This window comes from Culex pipiens, chromosome 3 (genome assembly GCF_016801865.2).
Source record: "Culex pipiens pallens isolate TS chromosome 3, TS_CPP_V2, whole genome shotgun sequence".
NCBI classification, from domain to species: Eukaryota; Metazoa; Arthropoda; class Insecta; order Diptera; family Culicidae; genus Culex; species Culex pipiens.
Window position 1 is genome coordinate 91,667,288 of NC_068939.1, and position 26,543 is coordinate 91,693,830.

The 26,543-nt window shown below is 33.1% G+C and overlaps 2 protein-coding genes across 3 annotated transcripts in view; both read right to left on the bottom strand.

Moving 5' to 3' along the window:
* LOC120430930 (uncharacterized) overlaps nucleotides 1-26,543 on the bottom strand; it is a 202,216-nt gene that overhangs the window by 58,777 nt on the left and 116,896 nt on the right. The window lies entirely within an intron of this gene.
* The window catches only part of LOC120420027 (motile sperm domain-containing protein 2-like), a 52,284-nt gene that overhangs the window by 1,671 nt on the left and 24,070 nt on the right, over nucleotides 1-26,543 (bottom strand). For both annotated transcript variants that reach the window (XM_039582927.2, XM_039582926.2), the window contains exons 6-7: nucleotides 6,267-6,342; nucleotides 273-385 (exon numbers count right to left, since the gene is read on the bottom strand). In XM_039582927.2, coding sequence (XP_039438861.1) covers nucleotides 273-385; nucleotides 6,267-6,342 — 189 coding nt within the window. The remainder of the gene's footprint in view (nucleotides 1-272; nucleotides 386-6,266; nucleotides 6,343-26,543) is intronic.

The window sequence follows — 26,543 nt, forward strand, 5'->3', positions numbered from 1 at the left end:
ATCCTGCAGTTTTTATCAAATAGCTACAAAGAGCAAGGAGGTGTTGCCTTGATCAACCGCAAAATATGCTCAATTTATTTTGCGAAGATCTCCGGATTCAGCGTCGACTAGACCGAGGGCTTCAACTCGCCAATGTTCCGGTAGTTAGTTTGGACAATAATCGACAACTGAATAACAATGCCCACTTGCAATACAGCCCACATACAACCGTGCCGCTCTGAACCCTAATGACCACCCACCAATCAGCTGATCGCCCTGCCGCTTTTGCTTACCTTATAGGTGACGGGTTTCGTATCAATGTTGATGATCTCCACGTTGCCGACCAGCTCCGTGCCGGACTTGGTAAATGCAATTACGTTTTGTGGAATTATTCGTAACATTTCGCCTGCAAAATAAATAAAAACAAAAGTAAGAGAGATTAGTGTACTCGGTTGAGGTGCGAGATGTTTGTTGGATTGGTACATTCCGTCAATGACGACGACGACGACAACGCAGCAGGAGAAGGTGGGGGGTTTGATATCAACGGTAATTGACGGTGTGATAAAACAAACACACAGCCAACGTTGCAGTCAACAAGTTCGTGGCAGGGGGGGTCATGAATTGAAGATTACATGGTTTGTACTGCCTTTGGTTGACGAACTCCCCACATCAAGCGGGGTTATTCATTTTGCACAGGGTACCTATATGATGAAGCCATCGAGCACAAGTACACTCGTCCGTCCGCGGAGGAACCGAACGTTGATTATTTTGAGTTGTGCAATTGCAGGTTGAACGTCGGTTGGTGGTAATTAAAAAAAAGTGCTTCGTTTACATTGACTGGACTTGGAGAAATCAAAGCAAAGTATCACTACCTGGGCTGGGGCGAGGTAATCTATGCGAATTTATCAGCCGCTATTAATAGACCGGCTGGCCCGCCCAGAGCAGTGTATAATCTTGCAAAAGCTCGTAAAATTTGAGGTTCGAATCAATTTTATGTGTGAGGAAAGCCTGATGTGTTTACCATAAACTTCAAAAGGAAAAGTTGTTATAATTTTATATTTTGCTAAAATCGCAAGAACTATGAGAGAGTTCTGATCAATTTTGTCAAGAACATTATTATGGCCATGAAACATCAACTTTTATTAACATTTTGAAAGGTTGATGTACTTTAAGTATTGATGTAGGGGAGAGTGGGGAGACTTGATCCCCTTTTTTGTATCGCACATAACTCTGTCAATTTCTCACAAAACTAAAAACTTTTAGCATGAATTGAAAGCTTAAACATTCATCTATGTTTGGCTTATAAGGGTATTTCATCAGATGAACTCTTCGAATCATGCCAAGCGTTTTAAAAATATATTTTAAACCGGCATTTTAAAAATGTCAGGGGTAACTTGATCCCCCTTTCAACATTTTGAAGAAATCTTAAGCAAAATGTGTCTTATTCATTCATACTTTTAATTTTCTATAAGTTATTGCACCTATCAAGAAGTTATAGATTTTGGCGATGATCTCGAAGGACAAGAGAAAATTAGCGCATGACAGCCGCAGTGCAAAACGTAAACAAATACTGGTGTTTGTGTGTTTGTATCCGTGAAAAAATATCAACAACCTTTGGTTACCATAGACAACGTATATGCATTGCATTGCGACGTTATCTTTCTGCGGCGATTAATTGGAGCGCAGGATTCTAATTTTTCTCGAAATTATTAATACAGCAATTTCACATAAAACCTGTACTTTTGTGTTCAAAATATAACAAGTTTAGTATGTAAAATATTTAAAAACTTAAAATATTATTTTTTAGACCAAAATTAAGCATGTTTACAAAAGCTGGAAATTTTTGTTTACAAAACTTTTGAAAAAATGTTCAAACTGGAGTAAGTTATGTACAACTATACTAAAGGAAACTATGTATGAAAACCCAGCCCAATTAATTAATCTTGAGGCTGATTCCAGTGACTGTAAAAATGCAGGGATCAAGTCTCCCTAAACGCATTTTTTTAAACAATTTATTGTTAAAATAGTATGACGATAAATTTAACATCAAATGCGTAATGGTTTTGGAGTTGATAAGTTTATCAAACAATTCATGTATAAAAAATATTTTTTTGAATAATTTTTGAGTATTTTCTATACATATGGGTAATTCTCTACCAACTCACACGAAATCGGGAAAAGTTGCCCCGACCCCTCTTCGATTTGCGTGAAACTTTGTCCTAAGGGGTAACTTTTGTCCCTGATCACGAATCCGAGGTCCGTTTTTTGATATCTCGTGACGGAGGGGCGGTACGACCCCTTCCATTTTTGAACATGCGAAAAAAGAGGTGTTTTTCAATAATTTGCAGCCTGAAACGGTGATGAGATAGAAATTTGGTGTCAAAGGGACTTTTATGTAAAATTAGACGCCCGATTTGATGGCGTACTCAGAACTCCGAAAAAACGTATTTTTCATCGAAAAAAACACTAAAAAATATTTAAAAATTCTCCAATTTTCCGTTACTCGACTGTAAAAATTTTTGGAACATGTCATTTTATGGGAAATTTAATGTACTTTTCGAATCTACATTGACCCAGAAGGGTCATTTTTTCATTTTGAACTAAATTTTTCATTTTAAAATTTCGTGTTTTTTCTAACTTTGCAGGGTTATTTTTTAGAGTGTAACAATGTTGTACAAAGTTGTTGAGCAGACAATAACAAAAATTTTGATATATAGACATAAGGGGTTTGCTTATAAACATCACGAGTTATCGCGATTTTACGAAAAAAAAGTTTTGAAAAAGTTACTTTTTGCGTTTCTCTTTGTTTCGTCGTCCGTGTCTGTCGCGGGTAACCATGAACGGCCATGATCGATGACGACCAACTTTTTCAAAACTTTTTTTTCGTAAAATCGCGATAACTCGTGATGTTTATAAGCAAACCCCTTATGTCTATATATCAAAATTTTTGTAATTGTCTGCTCTACAATTTTGTAGAACATTGTTACACTCTTAAAAATAACCCTGCAAAGTTAGAAAAAACACGAAATTTTAAAATGAAAAATTTTGTTCTAAATGAAAAAATGACCCTTCTGGGTCAATATAGATTCGAAAAGTACATTAAATTTCCCATAAAATGACATGTTCCAAATTTTTTTACAGTCGAGTAACGGAAAATGGGAGAATTTTTAAAACTTTTTTAGTGTTTTTTTCGATGAAAAATACGTTTTTTCGGAATTCTGAGTACGCCATCAAATCGGGCGTCTAATTTTACATGTAAGTCCCTTTGACACCAAATTTCTATCTCATCACCGTTTCAGGCTGCAAATTATTGAAAAACACCTCTTTTTTCGCATGTTCAAAAATGGAAGGGGTCGTACCGCCCCTCCGTCACGATATATCAAAAAACGGACCTCGGATTCGTGATCAGGGACAAAAGTTACCCCTTAGGACAAAGTTTCACGCAAATCGAAGAGGGGTCGGGGCAACTGCTGTGTGAGTTGGCGGAGAATTACCCATATCATAACAAAGAAAAAAAGATCTCTTGGAAGTTTTTTGCAGCTCGTTTTAGAAAAATGTGTGTAACTCAATCTAAACATTTTTTAATTTTTTTCTTTGTTTTCTACAGTGAGTTTTAGTTAATTTCGCACATCTTTCTAGAACAAAGCTAATTGTTTTACCCACATGCTGACGAGATACAGGCTTGGGATCAAGTCTCCCCACTCTCCCCTACTTTCCAATGAAATCAATAATTTGTTTGAAAATTTTCTAAGCGTCCATAAACGAAATATGTTATTATTTTCAAATGTTATTAAATATGTGCACGACATTTTTTTTAAATTATTAACATGCAGGATGAGGACCTTCCAGGGTGTCAACCAAAATCTAACTTTGTTGAATGTCGCTTTAGGGCTTTGATGTCTTCGGCAAAGTTGTGGGGGAGAAAATTTCATGAAAGTTTGTTGAAGATTCCAAACTTCTAGCTATTGATCTACAAAAATATTGCGAAAATTAATAACTTGACAAATTATTTGGAAAATTTAAAAATCAACCCAAAGTTGACGTTTCTATATCAAAGGCATAGCAACAAGTTTGCTAAGTTGTTTGTTGAGGACGGTCCTAAGTTACGTACTTTTTCTAAACAACTTATCTATTCTCAGCAACTTAAGTATTCTAAGTTAACAGATTGTAGACAGGCCATTAACAAAATGTGTGAGTAGTTATAACAATTTTGACCGTTTACTGCTCATTTTTTTAGCGAAGATTTTTATTTTTCCGTTTTTCAGGGGTTATTTGAGCAACTATTGTTCTACAAAAAATTTTACTTCTCTTGTTTTATATTTTTCTTGTTTTATTTTCAGTATTTCAATTTGCATTTATCTTGTTTAGTATAGGGTTTTTTTTTTCTGATAGTATTTGGCTTACTCTACCACCTACTATCATTAACTTTTGCCTATCTAGTTTTTTCATGTTTTTACAGTTACTTTTTCATTTTTTTTCTTGTTTTCACATTTCTACTATTGAACGATACCATTACCATTTAAATTTAAAAAAATGCGTAGAGCAACAGTCTCGGACTCTACAAAAATCACTGCATACTTAATTTCACACAATATAGAGGAAATGTTAGTAAGAAACACAGCCAAAGTTGACCCCAGAAAAAAAATACATTTTTAAAAAATTGGCAAAGTCACATAAAACATGTCTAACTACCAAACAGTCAATTTTCTTAAAATTTAAGAGTTCTTCATTCCAATACTTTTTAAAGATCAAAAAGTTGTTGAAAATGGATTTATTTGAAAAATAAGTTACATAGAGCCTTTTCTCAAGCTACTAAAAATTGTGCAAAATGGTGCATTTTGGCGAAAACAAAAAGAAAAACTTCTGAAATGACACACTTCCAACTATATTTCCTGAAAATAGCTCCATATTTTTCGGTGTCTCAATTTGATTTTTTCGGTTTATCAATTTTATACGGAATCATAATGCAAAAGAGGAAGGAAAAAAAATCTTATTCCATCTTGGCTCTAATTTTGGCATATCAGCCCTTTGACGTTAAATTACAGCTCAAGCGTGTAAATAACTCAATATGAAGTGAAAGAGCAAGTTTCTATCAAAAGTTTTACAAAATAAGTTTTTGAAAAAGTGAAAATTAGCATTTCGATTGATGTCCAATTCGCCCCCAGTTGACGGTATTTAATTAATTAACATTTATTAAAAATGTTAACTCCTAATATTTTTGAGCTAAACATGTTCATCATCAACATGTTCAAGCGTTAGCCGCGATTTTTTTAGATTTAACTTCGTAATACAGTCCTCCCACTTATTCGGAACCTTCACTAACACCGAACTCTTTGTGGTAATTTGTCAAAAGGATGCAAAATGCCACTTTTGTTTCGAGTAAAAGAAGTTAATTTCCAGAGTTTTTTTTAAAGGTCTTATACTGCCCCTGATCGCATAAATGTCCCATATGCATTTTCATCGATTTCGAGTTATTGGTGCAGTTTGGTTCAAAATTGTGTGCTCTTTCAAAAGAGCCTATAACATCCAGTACTTTGTTCTATAAATCAGGAGGAAATCCAGTTTTTTCGCGAAAACTTAACACGTAGCCTTATGTATGGGACAAACTTCAAATGCGTTTTTCTCAGCTTGCTGTTTTTGCATATGGGACATTTATGCGAACATGGGCAGTATAAACATGTGAAAAACAATAGCTTATAGGACCTTTTTTTTTTTTTTTAAAAAAACTACATTTTAACAAAACAAGGCATTTTAAAACTATATTATCAACAGCTGTAAATGAAGAAAAGTAGGAAAAAGCGTTTAAAAAAGTTTGGGAACCATTGAGATTTATATATTTTTAAAATCTAAATTTTGAATTAATTCCTAGCAAAATTGAATAACCCCTGTTGTCTAGCGTAGGCGTATGAAAGGTTGCTTACGGTAAGGCTTAGAAGAAGATGAGTAGGTAGTGCAAACAATATGTAGTTACAGGCAATTCAAGAAAAGTGTCCATTAAAAAAAGTGTTTGTTAATGAAACAGAGTGTGTTAAACAAAATTGGCCTTTAATTTCAAACGAGTATAATCGCCTTGATTGAATGTAATTGTATGTTCTAGAAGAGTGCTTTCCCTAAAGAATCGCTCGTATAAATTGCTTCACGAAAATACTAGCTACCAGTACAGATATCGCCAGGTACAAATCTGTGTTTGTAAACCGTAAAAAATCACTTCCAGTCATTGATAAGGCTTCCTTCTCCCACTCATATGAACCAAACCCACCTCCCACAGCACAGCACCGGGCACTTACCGTCACCGTTTTCAAAGTTGGAGTTGATCGACTCGTTCATCGGGGAGTCCTTCGGGCTGAGCTTTTCAAAGTGAACCTGCAAAAAGACCAACGGAAAGTTGAAATTAGAAAAAAAAAATCACTTCATTTGCCGGTTGTAATTTTTTATGCTTTGTCACACCCAGGTACTGAACCGAATAAATGAAATGAGACTGGGCAAATAAAATGAAAAGTGAACTTCTTACGTGTGGTCTTGGTTTTGTTCCGTCGAGCGACAGATTTTCTGCAATTTTGTCGCGGTGATTTAAAATATGTTTTTCTTGCTGGCGTTTATTGTCAGACGTCTAAAAATAGCTGCAAGCTGCTGGGATTTGATCCTTGCTTTTTGGCAGTAGCAACCGGAGAAACAAAAAAAAAAGGATTTCCACAACTTGGAAAAAAAACCTCACTCCAACAAAATATCACAAAAATGAGCAAATTTCGGGACCAACTTCGGTCAACAGTTATGATTCGGGGTTTTCGATTTTAAAAACACTTAAACACTTGCTATTTCTTCCTTAATTGTATCAATTCGTACATGAAACGAGCGGACCATTCCTAAAAAGTAACATTTATTGCACCTGTACAAAACACACAGACAGAACGAATTTTATTGTGGATCGTGCGACAAAGATTTGCTTAGAGCGGCCGCTCGTCGTTTTTTTCACTGCCGCAAAAGCATTTTAGCGCGGAGCGGAGAGTATTCACATTGTGCATGTTTCCAAAAAGTCGTATTGCATTTGGTTAACAAATCATCTTTTTTAATTTTGTTGTTGTTGTAAAAACATGTCAATTTAGGATCTTCAATGAATCATATCTTAAACAAGTTAGAAGCTTAATAAATAAACAACAATTTTGCTGAAAATATCCCACCTAAAGCGTTTGTTTACACGACCCAGTAAGCGCTTTCCAAAGCATATTCAAGAAAAGGTTTTTGTTTTTTCTCTGCATCATTGCGGGAGAGAACGACGTATACGTTGGAGAGGCAGTACAAGCGCCGATGACGGTTGGCTGGTTCTCCGACGTCAATTGACGACCGACAGTAAAGTTGCTCAGTACATGTACTTCCTGTGCGGCGTTGGCTTTCTACAGAATATTGCATGCAAGTTGAATTTGAATTTGAATTGGTAGTGATGGTGGAATAATGCACTTCTATGCATATTCAACTGATTGCAATGCATTTATAAAAAATATGATTGATATCTCGGATTAGTTTTCAAAAAGCCGTAAGAGCCAATAGTAAACAAAGCCTTTTTTGCATCAGTATTCGACCTACTTACGAAAAACAAATTTCAAAAATGCTTAAGATTGTTCATCTACACGTCTTCCAAGAGCCTCAAATTAAAAATAAATGAAATTTTGTTACAATTTGGACAAAAACGAAAACTATTGTCGGAGGTCACGGTGGCTCTTACGACTTTTTGAAAACTCAACCGAGATATTTATAAAAATATTTTCCAAAAAAAAAATATTTATTGAATAAAAAGTATGTTTCAAATTATGTTTGGTGAATTCTTTTAGCTTCCCTTATAAAAGGGGTTACATACATGCAAATCTGTAAACTTTTTAACTCAACCTTTTTTTAAACTGTTTTCAATGCATTAAAATATGGGAAGGTTAAGCAGGACGACCATTTGGTCCATATCGCTAGTTAGGCCATGATTTTTACAATTTGGATATTTCCAGTATGATAAATTGTAATCAACGATGTTATTGATTGATTATACCATGACATATCCACCAAAATGACGGTAAATTCAGGAAAAAGATTCTAATAAGAAAATATGGCTTAGAGAGTTCAATTTTGAGTTAATTTTATCCTAATACGAAGGAAGCCGTGATAAGACAATTCTCGTCTCGAAAAATGCCACTGAGACCGTCTGGGATCGAACCCAGGTCGACTGACTGAGAGGCAACCACGCTTACCCCTATACCACGGGTCCCATACAAAACTTCGTATAATTGAATCTTTGGATAATCGTGTTTAAACTTTATAATCATGTGTTCAACTTTGATAATTATTCGATTTTTTAAGGCATACAATCGGATTCGCTTGCAATTCGTGTTGACAAGGCTATAAGGCCGATGCAAATATTTAAAAAAGTTTTTGTCCCTCGGCCCTGGCCGAGGTCAAGGGGGGGGCAAAAAAATAAAAAATATAAAAATTTAAATAACAAGCCATAGTCTTTACATTTAAATGAAAAAAGTGTTTTAAAATGCATTTTACACTAGTTCAGTTGTTTTGCAATCATCAGTTTTCAAAAAATCTAAGATCTGACAAAAACAAAAATTGTATCGAAAAAAAAGATTTTGCATCGAAAATTTTCAAAAAATCTTAGGATTTTTTAATAAACCCAAACATGCTAAAAATGATTTTAAACGCAGGAGAATGTATTTTAATTTGATTTCAGCTGGATGCACTTGAATTTTCATTGAAATTTTGAAGTTTATTGTAAAAATATTTTTTTTGCCCCCTGATTTTTCGGGCCAATTTTGAAGGGGGGGGGGTGACAAAAACTTTTAAAAATATTTGTACCAGCCTAATCAAGACCTAAAATAAGACTATTATCAAATAATTCGTTTGAACTCTTACTTTTTTCCATGGGATTTCTCGAGCATTTCCTTAGCTTGGATGATTCAAAAGTTTGTACTTTTGTATTTTTGTATTTTTGTATTTTTGTATTTTTGTATTTTTGTATTTTTGTATTTTTGTATTTTTGTATTTTTGTATTTTTGTATTTTTGTATTTTTGTATTTTTGTATTTTTGTATTTTTGTATTTTTGTATTTTTGTATTTTTGCATTTTTGTATTTTTGTATTTTTGTATTTTTGTATTTTTGTATTTTTGTATTTTTGTATTTTTGTATTTTTGTATTTTTGTATTTTTGTATTTTTGTATTTTTGTATTTTTGTATTTTTGTATTTTTGTATTTTTGTTTTTTTTGTATTTTTGTATTTTTGTATTTTTGTATTTTTGTATTTTTGTATTTTTGTATTTTTGTATTTTTGTATTTTTGTATTTTTGTATTTTTGTATTTTTGTATTTTTGTATTTTTGTATTTTTGTATTTTTGTATTTTTGTATTTTTGTATTTTTGTATTTTTGTATTTTTGTATTTTTGTATTTTTGTATTTTTGTATTTTTGTATTTTTGTATTTTTGTATTTTTGTATTTTTGTATTTTTGTATTTTTGTATTTTTGTATTTTTGTATTTTTGTATTTTTGTATTTTTGTATTTTTGTATTTTTGTATTTTTGTATTTTTGTATTTTTGTATTTTTGTATTTTTGTATTTTTGTATTTTTGTATTTTTGTATTTTTGTATTTTTGTATTTTTGTATTTTTGTATTTTTGTATTTTTGTATTTTTGTATTTTTGTATTTTTGTATTTTTGTATTTTTGTATTTTTGTATTTTTGTATTTTTGTATTTTTGTATTTTTGTATTTTTGTATTTTTGTATTTTTTGTATTTTTGTATTTTTGTATTTTTGTATTTTTGTATTTTTGTATTTTTGTATTTTTGTATTTTTGTATTTTTGTATTTTTGTATTTTTGTATTTTTGTATTTTGTATTTTTGTATTTTTGTATTTTTGTATTTTTGTATTTTTGTATTTTTGTATTTTTGTATTTTTGTATTTTTGTATTTTTGTATTTTTGTATTTTTGTATTTTTGTATTTTTGTATTTTTGTATTTTTGTATTTTTGTATTTTTGTATTTTTGTATTTTTGTATTTTTGTATTTTTGTATTTTTGTATTTTTGTATTTTTGTATTTTTGTATTTTTGTATTTTTGTATTTTTGTATTTTTGTATTTTTGTATTTTTGTATTTTGTATTTTTGTATTTTTGTATTTTTGTATTTTTGTATTTTTGTATTTTTGTATTTTGTATTTTTGTATTTTTGTATTTTTGTATTTTTGTATTTTTGTATTTTTGTATTTTTGTATTTTTGTATTTTTGTATTTTTGTATTTTTGTATTTTTGTATTTTTGTATTTTTGTATTTTTGTATTGTATTTTTGTATTTTTGTATTTTTGTATTTTTGTATTTTTGTATTTTTGTATTTTTGTATTTTTGTATTTTTGTATTTTTGTATTTTTGTATTTTTGTATTTTTGTATTTTTGTATTTTTGTATTTTTGTATTTTTGTATTTTTGTATTTTTGTATTTTTGTATTTTTGTATTTTTGTATTTTTGTATTTTTGTATTTTTGTATTTTTGTATTTTTGTATTTTTGTATTTTTGTTTTTTAGTATTTTTGTATTTTTGTATTTTTGTATTTTTGTATTTTTGTATTTTTGTATTTTTGTATTTTTGTATTTTTGTATTTTTGTATTTTTGTATTTTTGTATTTTTGTATTTTTGTATTTTTGTTTTTTTGTATTTTTGTATTTTTGTATTTTTGTATTTTTGTATTTTTGTATTTTTGTATTTTTGTATTTTTGTATTTTTGTATTTTTGTTTTTTTGTATTTTTGTATTTTTGTATTTTTGTATTTTTGTATTTTTGTATTTTTGTATTTTTGTATTTTTGTATTTTTGTATTTTTGTATTTTTGTATTTTTGTATTTTTGTATTTTTGTATTTTTGTATTTTTGTATTTTTGTATTTTTGTATTTTTGTATTTTTGTATTTTTGTATTTTTGTATTTTTGTATTTTTGTATTTTTGTATTTTTGTATTTTTGTATTTTTGTATTTTTGTATTTTTGTATTTTTGTATTTTTGTATTTTTGTATTTTTGTATTTTTGTATTTTTGTATTTTTGTATTTTTGTATTTTTGTATTTTTGTATTTTTGTATTTTTGTATTTTTGTATTTTTGTATTTTTGTATTTTTGTATTTTTGTATTTTTGTATTTTTGTATTTTTGTATTTTTGTATTTTTGTATTTTTGTATTTTTGTATTTTTCAATTCAATTCAATTAGTTTTTATTAGTAAATAATCAATTCACAATTTCGTAATTCTTATAACCTAATAGAGTTTTGGAGTTCCTTTCAACTATGATTTGAACTATAATTCATTTTGATGTAATTGGATATTCTAACAATGGATTTGGCAAGAGAAGGAAAAATTAAAAAAAAAAAACCTTCTAGATTTACTAAGGAAAAGGATAGAAATAGAAAAGCTTAAAACTAAATCACAGTATGTTTTGTCCATTGACGTCGAAAAACTTCGCTGCACAAGGCAGCTTATCCGTTGTAGATGTACTTCATCATCAGCTCACTGAGAGCTTGGAATTGTTCTGCCTTGTTCCGGCAGGCACGGAAGCGCGTGAGCATCTCTCCAGCAAGAGCGAAAAACTCGGGAAGCGTGAAGAGGTCATCTCCGGTGACGTCTGCTTGTCCCGGTGAAGTACCGCTCCCAGAAGCGGCTACTCTAGCGTACGAACCTCCCCAACCGGGAGGGAACGCTGGGTTGGTCGATGGAACCGCTCCGCCGCCAGCTGCTGCAGCGTTCGAGCTCGATGTCTTTGGAGGTTGGCGGGACGCTGGCGCTTTCTTCTTCTTGTCCTGCTCCTCGATGTACTTTTTCCGCGCGGCACAGCCACGGAAATTCGCCGTGTGGTTTCCACCACAGTTCGCACACTTGACGCGCGCTTTGTGCTGCTGGGCGTTTTCCCCCAGCTGGTCTTTCCGCGGAAGATTGCACCTTTCGGTGAAGTGGGTCTCACCGCACTTTACGCACCGGGGTGGAAGATTGCAATTTCTGGAACCGTGTCCGAATTTCTGACAGCGGTGGCATTGAGCTGCGTCGGCCGGATTCTTCGTATAGAATCGCCACGTAACAAAGAAGCCGTCCAGTGCTTTGATCCGCCGTAGGTCCTGGATTTTGACGGACCCGCGATCGAAGTACAGGAGGTACAAGGTGTACGTACCTGTCACCGTAGTCGATTTTGAGAGCACCTTTATCTCTCGAGGCTTTACCTTGACGCCCGTCAGGTGTTCTTCCAGGTCGGAGATCGGGCGGTCCGGATATCCCTGAAGGACGATCTTCACTGGGACCTTCTCTGCAGGATCAAATGTGAAGAATTTGAAGTTTCGCAACTTCAACTTCTTCACCACCAAGTCGAAATGCAGCTTCTTGTGGGTAATCACTTGCACAGAAGTTTTGCCAATTTTGAGACAATATTGGAGTCCCTCAAGCAACTCGTCAACATCGTCAGCCAACGTATCCAAAACAAAAATTGGAGGTGGTCGTCGTTCCTTCGGAGAGTTACCGTTTTTCTGCTTTCCTTGCTTGCGCGCAAGTTCATCATCGTCATCGTCGTCACCAGCATTGCTGCTGCAACTGTCGGTGTTGTTTTCATCTCCACTCAGCATCTCAAATTCGTTGCTGGTGGGAACGTTGGAAGTGGTTGTTGTCGTAGTGCTGGTGGACTGCTGCTGCTGCTGCTGCTGGCCGGAAGTGCTTCCGGATGCCCGGGTCGATTGTCTCGTCCGTACTGGGGACTCACGTGGACGGTATGACACGTGTAAAAACGATGGATCGGTGACGTCACTGGGCACGCTCCCGTGCGCGATGGCGGTCGATGCGGCGTTGGTGTGTTTACCTTTCTGCACTCTGCCGGTAGATGAACTTCGCGGGTTTTTCGAGGCCGTACTCGAACTGCCACGGCCACGGCCGGCCCTTGGCATGCTGGAGCAGCAAACTCGCGGGTAAACACGGTTAATTACGGCGAAAAAATCGAAAAGTTTGAGGAGCTCCGAACAGTTGACTGTTGCTGGCTGGTGTTGCCAGTCCCGATGATTTTTGTATTTTTGTATTTTTGTATTTTTGTATTTTTGTATTTTTGTATTTTTGTATTTTTGTATTTTTGTATTTTTGTATTTTTGTATTTTTGTATTTTTGTATTTTTGTATTTTTGTATTTTTGTATTTTTGTATTTTTGTATTTTTGTATTTTTGTATTTTTGTATTTTTGTATTTTTGTATTTTTGTATTTTTGTATTTTTGTATTTTTGTATTTTTGTATTTTTGTATTTTTGTATTTTTGTATTTTTGTATTTTTGTATTTTTGTATTTTTGTATTTTTGTATTTTTGTATTTTTGTATTTTTGTATTTTTGTATTTTTGTATTTTTGTATTTTTGTATTTTTGTATTTTTGTATTTTTGTATTTTTGTATTTTTGTATTTTTGTATTTTTGTATTTTTGTATTTTTGTATTGTTGAAGTTTTGTATTTTTGTATTTTTGTATTTTTGTATTTTTGTATTTTTGTATTTTTGTATTTTTGTATTTTTGTATTTTTGTATTTTTGTATTTTTGTATTTTGTATTTTTGTATTTTTGTATTTTTGTATTTTTGTATTTTTGTATTTTTGTATTTTTGTATTTTTGTATTTTTGTATTTTTGTATTTTTGTATTTTTGTATTTTTGTATTTTTGTATTTTTGTATTTTTGTATTTTTGTATTTTTGTATTTTTGTATTTTTGTATTTTTGTATTTTTGTATTTTTGTATTTTTGTATTTTTGTATTTTTCAATTCAATTCAATTAGTTTTTATTAGTAAATAATCAATTCACAATTTCGTAATTCTTATAACCTAATAGAGTTTTGGAGTTCCTTTCAACTATGATTTGAACTATAATTCATTTTGATGTAATTGGATATTCTAACAATGGATTTGGCAAGAGAAGGAAAAATTAAAAAAAAAAACCTTCTAGATTTACTAAGGAAAAGGATAGAAATAGAAAAGCTTAAAACTAAATCACAGTATGTTTTGTCCATTGACGTCGAAAAACTTCGCTGCACAAGGCAGCTTATCCGTTGTAGATGTACTTCATCATCAGCTCACTGAGAGCTTGGAATTGTTCTGCCTTGTTCCGGCAGGCACGGAAGCGCGTGAGCATCTCTCCAGCAAGAGCGAAAAACTCGGGAAGCGTGAAGAGGTCATCTCCGGTGACGTCTGCTTGTCCCGGTGAAGTACCGCTCCCAGAAGCGGCTACTCTAGCGTACGAACCTCCCCAACCGGGAGGGAACGCTGGGTTGGTCGATGGAACCGCTCCGCCGCCAGCTGCTGCAGCGTTCGAGCTCGATGTCTTTGGAGGTTGGCGGGACGCTGGCGCTTTCTTCTTCTTGTCCTGCTCCTCGATGTACTTTTTCCGCGCGGCACAGCCACGGAAATTCGCCGTGTGGTTTCCACCACAGTTCGCACACTTGACGCGCGCTTTGTGCTGCTGGGCGTTTTCCCCCAGCTGGTCTTTCCGCGGAAGATTGCACCTTTCGGTGAAGTGGGTCTCACCGCACTTTACGCACCGGGGTGGAAGATTGCAATTTCTGGAACCGTGTCCGAATTTCTGACAGCGGTGGCATTGAGCTGCGTCGGCCGGATTCTTCGTATAGAATCGCCACGTAACAAAGAAGCCGTCCAGTGCTTTGATCCGCCGTAGGTCCTGGATTTTGACGGACCCGCGATCGAAGTACAGGAGGTACAAGGTGTACGTACCTGTCACCGTAGTCGATTTTGAGAGCACCTTTATCTCTCGAGGCTTTACCTTGACGCCCGTCAGGTGTTCTTCCTGGTCGGAGATCGGGCGGTCCGGATATCCCTGAAGGACGATCTTCACTGGGACCTTCTCTGCAGGGTCAAATGTAAAGAATTTGAAGTTTCGCAACTTCAACTTCTTCACCACCAAGTCGAAATGCAGCTTCTTGTGGGTAATCACTTGCACAGAAGTTTTGCCAATTTTGAGACAATATTGGAGTCCCTCAAGCAACTCGTCAACATCGTCAGCCAACGTATCCAAAACAAAAATTGGAGGTGGTCGTCGTTCCTTCGGAGAGTTACCGTTTTTCTGCTTTCCTTGCTTGCGCGCAAGTTCATCATCGTCATCGTCGTCACCAGCATTGCTGCTGCAACTGTCGGTGTTGTTTTCATCTCCACTCAGCATCTCAAATTCGTTGCTGGTGGGAACGTTGGAAGTGGTTGTTGTCGTAGTGCTGGTGGACTGCTGCTGCTGCTGCTGCTGGCCGGAAGTGCTTCCGGATGCCCGGGTCGATTGTCTCGTCCGTACTGGGGACTCACGTGGACGGTATGACACGTGTAAAAACGATGGATCGGTGACGTCACTGGGCACGCTCCCGTGCGCGATGGCGGTCGATGCGGCGTTGGTGTGTTTACCTTTCTGCACTCTGCCGGTAGATGAACTTCGCGGGTTTTTCGAGGCCGTACTCGAACTGCCACGGCCACGGCCGGCCCTTGGCATGCTGGAGCAGCAAACTCGCGGGTAAACACGGTTAATTACGGCGAAAAAATCGAAAAGTTTGAGGAGCTCCGAACAGTTGACTGTTGCTGGCTGGTGTTGCCAGTCCCGATGATTTTTGTATTTTTGTATTTTTGTATTTTTGTATTTTTGTATTTTTGTATTTTTGTATTTTTGTATTTTTGTATTTTTGTATTTTTGTATTTTTGTATTTTTGTATTTTTGTATTTTTGTATTTTTGTATTTTTGTATTTTTGTATTTTTGTATTTTTGTATTTTTGTATTTTTGTATTTTTGTATTTTTGTATTTTTGTATTTTTGTATTTTTGTATTTTTGTATTTTTGTATTTTTGTATTTTTGTATTTTTGTATTTTTGTATTTTTGTATTTTTGTATTTTTGTATTTTTGTATTTTTGTATTTTTGTATTTTTGTATTTTTGTATTTTTGTATTTTTGTATTTTTGTATTTTTGTATTTTTGTATTTTTGTATTTTTGTATTTTTGTATTTTTGTATTTTTGTATTTTTGTATTTTTGTATTTTTGTATTTTTGTATTTTTGTATTTTTGTATTTTTGTATTTTTGTATTTTTGTATTTTTGTATTTTTGTATTTTTGTATTTTTGTATTTTTGTATTTTTGTATTTTTGTATTTTTGTATTTTTGTATTTTTGTATTTTTGTATTTTTGTATTTTTGTATTTTTGTATTTTTGTATTTTTGTATTTTTGTATTTTTGTATTTTTGTATTTTTGTATTTTTGTATTTTTGTATTTTTGTATTTTTGTATTTTTGTATTTTTGTATTTTTGTATTTTTGTATTTTTGTATTTTTGTATTTTTGTATTTTTGTATTTTTGTATTTTTGTATTTTTGTATTTTTGTATTTTTGTATTTTTGTATTTTTGTATTTTGTATTTTTGTATTTTTGTATTTTTGTATTTTTGTATTTTTGTATTTTTGTATTTTTGTATTTTTGTATTTTTGTATTTTTGTATTTTTGTATTTTTGTATTTTTGTATTTTTGTATTTTTGTATTTTTGTATTTTTGTATTTTTGTATTTTTGTATTTTTGTATTTTTGTATTTTTGTATTTTTGTATTTTTGTATTTTTGTATTTTTGTATTTTTGTATTTTTGTATTTTTGTATTTTTGTATTTTTGTATTTTTGTATTTTTGTATTTTTGTATTTTTGTATTTTTGTATTTTTGTATTTTTGTATTTTTGTATTTTTGTATTTTTGTATTTTTGTATTTTTGTATTTTTGTATTTTTGTATCTTTTTTTTATAAATCTCGTGATAGAAGGGCGGTAAGTTTCCTTCCATTTTTGAACATTAAAAAAAACGTGTTTTTCAATAATTTGCAGCTTGAAATGGTGATGATTTGGAAATTTTGTGGCTGGTCTAGTACATAGTTTATTCCAACCTCTGTCAACGCTTTTGGTAGAAGCCCTCTAAAATAAGTTTTAAGCACATTCTGACCTTCACTACACGCACCACCGGTATCTAGCAAAACAGATACATCTTGAGTACAACCTGGAGGCACTTAAGCCACTCACCGGTGGGTGTTTTTTTTTCTTCTAACCCATTCGAAGAGAAGCTATTAACCGGCAAGCGACGTTCATTACACCAGGTAAGTGTGTTTCGAAATCACTAAGTCGTTTAACATTCCAACGCCCAAGGCTCCAAAAAAGTTGGAACGGTAACTTCAACTCGCTGGTTCTCGGGCATAACTCACCCAATCAAGACGATTCTTTTTTCACGTGATTTGTTAGGATGTCTAGATGATCCTAGAACTTTGCAGAACTCAATTTGATCAAATCTGTAATTTTTGCGATCAAAAACATAGTTCCAACTTTTTTTTTCGCGTGTAAAAAAAAATTCGCCAAAAATTCCGCGGAGACAGTCTTTTTGAAAAAGTTGGAACGATGTTTTTGGTCGCAAAAATTACAGATTTGATCAAATTCAGTTCTGCAAAGTTCTAGGATCATCTAGACATCCTAACAAATCACTGGAAAAAAGAATCGTCTTGATTGGGTGAGTTCTGCCCGAGAACCAGCGAGTTGAAATTACCGTTCCAACTTTTTTGGGAGGCTTGGGCGTCCGTGTAAGTTTGACATGCGTTGGGCGTTCCAGTGTTAAGCAGTTCTTGCTTACTTCCAATGCCGACTTTGCCTCGAGTCTCCTCCGTTTTCTATGCCATTTTATTATATGCACACCAGATGCAATCGTTTTGGGCAACTTCTAGAAGCATCCAACCAGCACCAGATTTTGTTAAGTAACCATTCACTTTGCATGAATTGTACGCTTGGATGCATCGAAGTTTAAAATATGTTTAGCTCTTAAGATTTTACCAGTAAAATCAATGAAAAAACGATTAAAATTCAATTAGTTAATAGTGCTGAAAAAATCATAATACCCTTGCCATTTTGTCGCAACTCCCAGCTGACGATCTGGTGAAACTGCCGCCACCGCGTCGTTGAAATCCGCTTCTGGGTCGGAAGAAAACAAAAGTCCGCTTCGCTTTTCACTTTCCTGCAGCTTTTCAATTTTCCTTTCATTTGCTGGTGGGGCACACGGAACAGGGAAGTCCGGGGAGGGGGAGGTGTGGTTGCCCCTGTCACATTATTTATCCAGTCCGGCCGTCTATTAGGTCAACACTTTATAGAGGCCCCACAGCCGCCCTTGGCATATATACCGGCGGTGTTCTTCCTTTTGTTTTCTTGTTCTTGTACAGTCGATGCCGGGCAAAGAGAAATGCTCCAATTTCCGGTTTTTCCGGCTTTCCTCTGGGAGTACACACAAACACGCATAAACTTTATCGTTTGACGCACTCTAATTTGACATGGACGAAGCTGACCTTCTCGGTTAGGGAGAGGAGATTTGTTTGGTGTGGTATTTTCTTAATTGCTAGAGAATTAAAATGGATGTCTTAAAATTAAATATTCAAAAGCCATTCGGAACATTTATTTCGAGTGGTTGTCCCAAAAATTGTTCGATGAGAGGATAACCAAATTTTTTCTTTTGTTTTCATCAAATTTAAACATAATAAAACTTATTTTCATCAATTTAAGTCAACTATCTTTTTTTTAAATTTTTTTTCAAATTGTCTTTTATTTTTGATAACTACATTTCAAAATTCAGAAAAAAAAACAAAATAAGTAGTTCATTTACTAACATGTTTTTTTTAAATATTTTAATGTTAAGATCGGAAAATGGATTTGTATGCTGAAAGAGGGTCACTTAATCTCGAACAGATTGTGGCAGGGAGATGGAACAAACAAAAAAACCTTTCTGAATATTCAAAGTATAAAATTGCTATCGAGACAACAACATTTGACTAAACAAAATGATTGGACATGATATTTATTTTGTATCAGCAATATTTTTTTAATATGTTTGCATTTTTAATTAAATGGAAAAACTTGATGTTTTGGATCACAAATAAAAACAAATTAAAGCAATCAGATCAGCAATTAGGTCTAGTTAACTTTGCATAACATTTCTCAAAAACTAACGCAAAAAGTGGGACACTAACTGTTATCTATTTAGAGTTTTGACAATTTCCGTTAAAAAAGTCGAAGCAAAAACGGTTCGCGTGTAGTGGATCCTTAAGTAAATATTTTTTTCTTGTTTCATCAAAATAATTAAAATAGATTTTTTTTATGAAAGAACCATTTTTTATTGACACCAAAATTATGTTATCAGCATGAATGATAAAAATCGAAAATACTAAGAAAATTGTTCTACTAAAAATGCCTGTAAATCAGATGTTATTTTCGACTTTTGTTTGAATAACACTTAAAACTTGTAATGTAGAACCTTGTTTAAACTGTACTTTGTGTAAAATTGTCCGAAAATTCCAATAATGCATTCCGTTTTCTGATTCTAACTCATTTTAATGGAGAAAAAAATCCTATTTATCAATGATTTTAAAATTATAAATAACTCTTTTTTTAACTTTTCATAATTTGTTGAAAACTTCTTCTTGAGGTACTTTCAACACTTCTCTACAAAGCTCAATATAGTTCCATACCATTCTGTTTGTATTTACTGCGTATTTTTCATTTTGCAAAGTCATCTTCAACTTATCAATGTCCCCTTGGTTATCAATGTCACCCCGGTTTACGATATACAAAAATGTATAAATCGCGGCATTTTCAAGTTATTTTTACATTTTAAAAGTTAATTGTCATAGAAAGAGTATAGTTTCGATTTTTTAGGTAATGTTCATGTAAGTCAAATATTTTTTCAATTAGTTTAGAAATTTTAATGTAAGAATTTTAATGTTAGAAAATCGAACATCTAATTGCTGAGATAGACTATTGCAAAGAATTAAAACCGAGAAAAATAGAATTCAGTAAGTGTTTTCCAATTAGCCTAATTGGGGGAAATATACCCATTTTAATCAGTCTAAGCCGTTCGACCAATTCTCATCACTTTTGCATTTTTCCGCTATTAAATCAACATTTTTAGATACATCAATAATGGAGAGTTGCTTGCTCAATTTTATTTGAGCTATTTGTTACTTTGGAATAGTCAAAAACACTTTATGAAAGCTGTAATTCATGATCAAAGTTCTGATAGGCCGATAATACAAATAGGCTGAGAAATGGTATATTTCCCCTAGCTCACCAAAAATGAAATCTTTGTTGAATTTCGAAATAAATCAATATTACAAAATCAAGCCTAACATTTCAAAAGGGCTAAAACCACAAATTTTGACTTTTATAAGTTATGTTTGATTTTTGATATTGGAAGATTGAAAAATTTCACAAAAAAATCCTTTTGTGTGAAGTGGAAGTCTAATTGACAAAATAAAAAACAAATCAAATTTCACTTTTCTCAATGACTTTTTTTTGTATTCATTACTGCTAAAATTGTGTGGAGTCTTATATAGACGAAACCATGTTACAAAATTCCTTCTTGGATCTTAAATCATGAAATTGACTGTATCCGTTGATCTGTTTTAGTTAAAACCATGTTTTAGGTTTTTGTTTAAATATTTCATATTTAAACTTTTTTTTATTGAAAAATCGATGAAACAACGATAGCTTAAGTGTCATTAACTCTTGGAGCAATGACTGCCAATGATGGTTCAAAATTCAGGATCCAGAGATAGTAAATTGAAAAGAAAAATTAGTCAGAAATCAAAATGCTTCCACAAGCAACACGATTTTTTTTTTATGTTTTCAAGATTTTAATGTTTTTCTTAAACAAACATGGCCGCCAAATGGCCGATCGGGAATGATACCTTTCAATTCAGAGCCTTTAGGTTACCTTTTAATAATTGCTTCAAAACAGAAAAATATATGTGACATTTTGACTTTGTTATTTGAGATTTCTAGAGACTTTCTTGTTATCTTAGTCCACTTCTGCTGCTTTTTTTTTAATTAACCGTTAATGATTTGGAGCAATTTGATTACGGAAAAATACATGGGTAATTCTCCGCCAACTCACACAGCAGTTGCCCCGACCCCTCTTCGATTTGTGTGAAACTTTGTCCTAAGGGGTAACTTTTGTTCCTGATCACGAATCCGAGGTCCGTTTTTTGATATCTCGTGACGGAGGGGCGGTACGACCCCTTCCATTTTTGAACATGCGAAAAAGAGGTGTTTTAAAAAAATTTGTAGCCTGAAACGGTGATGAGATAGAAATTTGGTGTCAAAGGGACTTTTATGTAAAATTAGACGCCCGATTTGATGGCGTACTCAGAATTCCGAAAAAACGTATTTTTCATCGAAAAAAACACTAAAAAAGTTTTAAAAATTCTCCCATTTTCCGTTACTCGACTGTAAAAATTTTTGGAACATGTCATTTTATGGGAAATTTAATGTACTTTTCGAATCTACATTGACCCAGAAGGGTCATTTTTTCATTTAGAACAAAAATTTTCATTTTAAAATTTCGTGTTTTTTCTAACTTTCAAAACTTTTTTTCGTAAAATCGCGATAACTCGTGATGTTTATAAGCAAACCCCTTATGTCTATATATCAAAATTTTTGTAATTGTCTGCTCTACAACTTTGTAGAACATTGTTACACTCTAAAAAATAACCCTGCAAAGTTAGAAAAAACACGAAATTTTAAAATGAAAAATTTTGTTCTAAATGAAAAAATGACCCTTCTGGGTCAATGTAGATTCGAAAAGTACATTAAATTTTCCATAAAATGACATGTTCTAAAATTTTTTACAGTCAAGTAACGGAAAATGGGAGAATTTTTAAAACTTTTTTAGTGTTTTTTTTCAATGAAAAATACGTTTTTTCGGAATTCTGAGTATGCCATCAAATCGGGCGTCTAATTTTACATAAAAGTCCCTTTGACACCAAATTTCTATCTCATCACCGTTTCAGGCTACAATTTTTTTAAAAACACCTCTTTTTTCGCATGTTCAAAAATGGAAGGGGTCGTACCGCCCCTCCGTCACGAGATATCAAAAAACGGACCTCGGATTCGTGATCAGGAACAAAAGTTACCCCTTAGGACAAAGTTTCACGCAAATCGAAGAGGGGTCGGGGCAACTTTTCCCGATTTCGTGTGAGTTGGTAGAGAATTACCCACATATCTTTTGTAAAATATTTTAGATTTTTCAAATCTACTTTTTTTAGATTCAAAAAGTGTGTACAAAGTAATGCATTCTGTCTTGTTTAAAAATAACTATAGGTTTTTTCTTTAAGCAAAATAGCCAAAAAATTCAAAATTCATGACAATAAATAATTATGTTTTCTGGACAGTGATCATCCCATAAGTAATCACTTCACTATTCTTAGAAATTCCTAGTAACTTATGCCTGCTCTCCAGGGAGTGCTTCAGCGCGGAAAGACTCAGACACACATTATTCAGTTCTTGAGTGTCCGTCCAAATTCTAACAGTGTGCAACGCGGAGGAAATCAATATTTATTTTTGGACTCACTCACTCGCTTGTGGCTTTTTTTTCTGAATCAATGATTGCACCCTCGAACCCTCATCAACTATCGACAACTGTCTGTTAAAGTTGTTATATTATTGGCATCGATTTGGTGCGGCAGGTGCATCATCGTGGCCGTTTTGCTTATCAAATGTTTTGGCTGCACACAAATGACAACAAAGCTGTCGTACAAAGAGATCGTTGATTGTATAATTGTATAATGAATCGGAATAAGGTTTGTAGAACGTCAACATTTGAAAGTCTATTTGAGCTTTAATTGCGATGTCATTCATCGAGCTTTCCTTACAGCTGAACAAGCATTCAGTTTCTCAGTTTTGTGAGAAATTGGTTCTTGCTAATATTCGAAATTTCACACATTTTTTTTGCATCATTTCACAACTTTCATCACATCCCACACCAAGATCAGCATCGTCCGGATCGAAGTTCGAGCACGCAAATTGTAGATTCTACGTACACGAACACACACACACACACTCTCTGCCCCGTAAGTCACTTAGTGCAAAGGCCACTGAACTCAAACTGAGCCAAACGCCGCTCCCCTTGATTCAGTTTTGGTTTCGGTACGATAGCTTTAAGCTCGTTTTCTTTCAAACGCACGACGACGACGACGCTGAAATGTCCGTGGTCGAACGGCTCGCGAGCAACTAAAAAAACAAACCGCACAAAATCAACCATCGGCCGGTTGGTGTGTTGTTCTACGCGAGCTCCCCACTCTCTCTCTGACCGATGGAGCACGTGTTTTTAGTCGCTTCTGAGAATGATGCTCTCGCGGCGATTGCACTCTCTGGGAGGAATGGGTGGTGGTGGATGTTGTTTAGTTGGACTCTACAGAATAGCACCACGTGTGTTTATATCTCTTGAAATGTTGCATACATGAAGGCGGATGTAACTAGGTAAAGTAACATGAATTCTATTCAAATCAGTATTAAGCTTCCCAGCCAGTCCTCGATGTACATGCGTTTTTAGATGATAAAATGAGTGCATTGTAAAATTTACAAAAATATAACATTTTCGAAAGTTTTCTTGCTTTGATGTAAAGTAACAGGTTCTCAAACATGTTTCAATATATAACATATCTAAATTTCAAAAGGAAATATCATGAAATGGTAACCAAAATTTGGAGGCAGATTCGGATTTAGCAATCCCCCCTCCCCCCTCAAAGTCGGCCTGAAGAATCAGGGGGGCAAAAAAATATTTTTACGAAAAACTTAAAAAATTTTATGCAATTTCAAGTTTAATCAACTGGAAACCAGTTAAAATGCATTTTCCTGGGTTTATAATCATGGTTAGCATGTTTGAACTCCTTTGAAAACTTTTTTATATTTTCATGAAATACCAATGTGCAGTCTCACGATTTTCGCGAAAAAAAAATCCGTCAATGCATCGATACAGTCCAGACTAGATTATCCGAAGGCCTCGAAAAATTTCACTTCGGATAATCGAAACTTCTGATAATCGAATCACGAAAAATATATTTTTTCGTTGTCTTATTTTGGATTGTCGAGCTTAAGTATTACCCCTAAACTATGCTTAAGTGGTTCAGACCTTTTAAATATAAGATGGCGGCCAAAATGGCGGTGATCAAATATTGAAAAAAATCATTTTGAAATTTAACAGGCAATCAACTTATCAAATCTGACTAAAGTGGGGTCGCTTAACTCAAATTTGATGTTTAGAGTAACCCGGGCAGACGGTAATAACAAAATTCATGCCATTTCAATAACAAATACTGTTAAAATAATAGAAAGTGTTATGGATTCTTCTTGGAAAATCCATTTTTGCATAAGGGCTTAATAACAGTTTATGTTATCATAACAAAATTTGTTATTGGTCTGATATTGGTTGAAAGCCAAAACAACTTAGAAGAATACCTCAAATTGTTATTGGGATGATCGGATTAGTTGTTAAAATAACAAAAAATAATAACAAAGATTTGTTCGAAGAATAACTAAAAATGTTATTATTCTGTTATCACAATAACAATCCTATAACAAAAAAATCATAACGACGAATAACAAATCTTGTTATAAATAACATAAAATGTTATTGGCCTAGTATTATCAAATAACAAAAAATGTTATTTCCAAGTTATTTCCGTTTGCTCGGGAAGAAAATTAAATAAAACGAAAAAAAATTGTTGGTCATGATTCGATTATCCGAAGTCCCATACAAACTTCGGATAATCGAACTTCGGATAATCGACTGTACTGTATTTTGAAAACTATTGATTAGAAAGCAACTGGACGCGTGTGAAATGCATTTTAAAACACTTTTTTCATCCACATTTTGAAACCTAGGCTTGTTATTTCAAGTTTTTATATTTTTTAAATTTGTTTTGCCCTCCCTCTCGACTTTGGTCGGAGCCGAGGGACATAAACTTCAAAAATGAAATTAAATATTGACAAGTTCGTTACTGCGCATAAATGCATAGTTGTTCTATATGAATTTTGTTATTGTTTAGATATTAGGATCGAAATACTTTTTTGATCATAGAGATTCGAGAAACAGAATCGACCCCTTTTTTCTGTGTACTAGAAATAAAATTGATAGACTAACAGGCCAAATCGAAAATCAAAAGGCGGAATTTTATATTTTGCTCAGAAAACCGAACGTCACAAAATGCAGAATAATTATGAATTTTTGTATTTTGTTCATATTTTAACTATTTGCCAGTTTGTTGAAAGATATAGCATATAAACAAATCATGATTTCATTTTATTTGTAAAGCATCATTCACGATCGATTGTTTTGTTTGCTTCTTAATATGATTTTCATACAGCCATGCATTAGAGCCAGCCAGTCATGCAAAACTATTCTGTGTGGTTTTAAGGTGATTAAATATCCTAAAGCAACCTATAATATTCGTATGGTCTTAGAATCATATTCCTATTAGAAACTTATTTTTTTTTTTTGATAATTCTGGTCTGAATGGGTAGAAAAAAAAACTTTTGTCAGCAATTATCACAAATAGGTCAAATATTAAATAACACTTTACACTTTAAAACTAAATAAATAGTACATTACGTAACAAAAAAAACTTTTCTGGTAAACGTATCATTCTGGAGAATGGGATTCTGCGGAATGGGTCATTCTGGGGAATGGGATTCTGAAGAATGGACCATTCTTAGGAATGGAATTCTGGGAAATTACATTCTGGGGAATGGTATAGAACCGTTTTTTAGAGTGACTTATTAAATTGGAAAAAGAAACTTTGAAGATTGACATTCTTGTAGCTGAGATTCAGACACAAAAGAAAAAATCAAAATTGAAAAACAAAATTTTGGCTACCACCTTAATTTCACTCAACATTCAAAATGCTAATCTTAGCTCGTTGTGAATCAGGCCATTGCAAATTTTATTTCAGGGTTTCATTCTCCACCCCTTCAAAATTTCAAAAAAATATTGAGTTAAACTGAAATTTTCATTGAATTTTTTTTAAAATCAATTGTTAATTATTCAGAATACATTGTTTAACATTTATTTATGCTTTTGAATCAAATAAAGAAATTTTAATCTTTCTACAAACTTTGAAATTTTGGACCACAGATCGGTACAAAACGTAAAAACTTAGGAAAAAATATATTTTCATTAATTCAGTGATATTTTACAATGTATTTATAATGTAAAAAGCATTTAGTGCTACTTCTAACCTGGGTGCTGAAAAGACAGAATGCGTAACGTGATTTTCGAAAGCTCCCCACTGCTCCCCACTAATACAACAGCACTACAGCTGTAAACATAAACAAAGTAGAAGGCTATGTTCAAGCTCAAGCGTGACATATTTTTTGCTGCTGAAGTGAATTGTTTTGAAACATTTTGGACCTGTTGATTTTGATGATTTCGATGAAAAATCAAGTGCATCCCACTTTTTTCTTCGTATACAGTCATCCCACATATTCGGAACACCCACAAATTCGGAACACTTTGGTGGTAATTTGACTATTTTATCCTGAGCAGCAAATACTGCCTCCAAATTGCCTGTTCCATGATTGTGGGATGTTATTGTGCCTCCCACAATAAGGCATTCTAGTCAGAAATTTACTAACACATTCAAAGTATGTTTACAGTACAGCTAGACGTTTGTTTGCATCAGGTTTCCTATCTCTTTCTAGCGAAAGTTTTTTGTCCGGC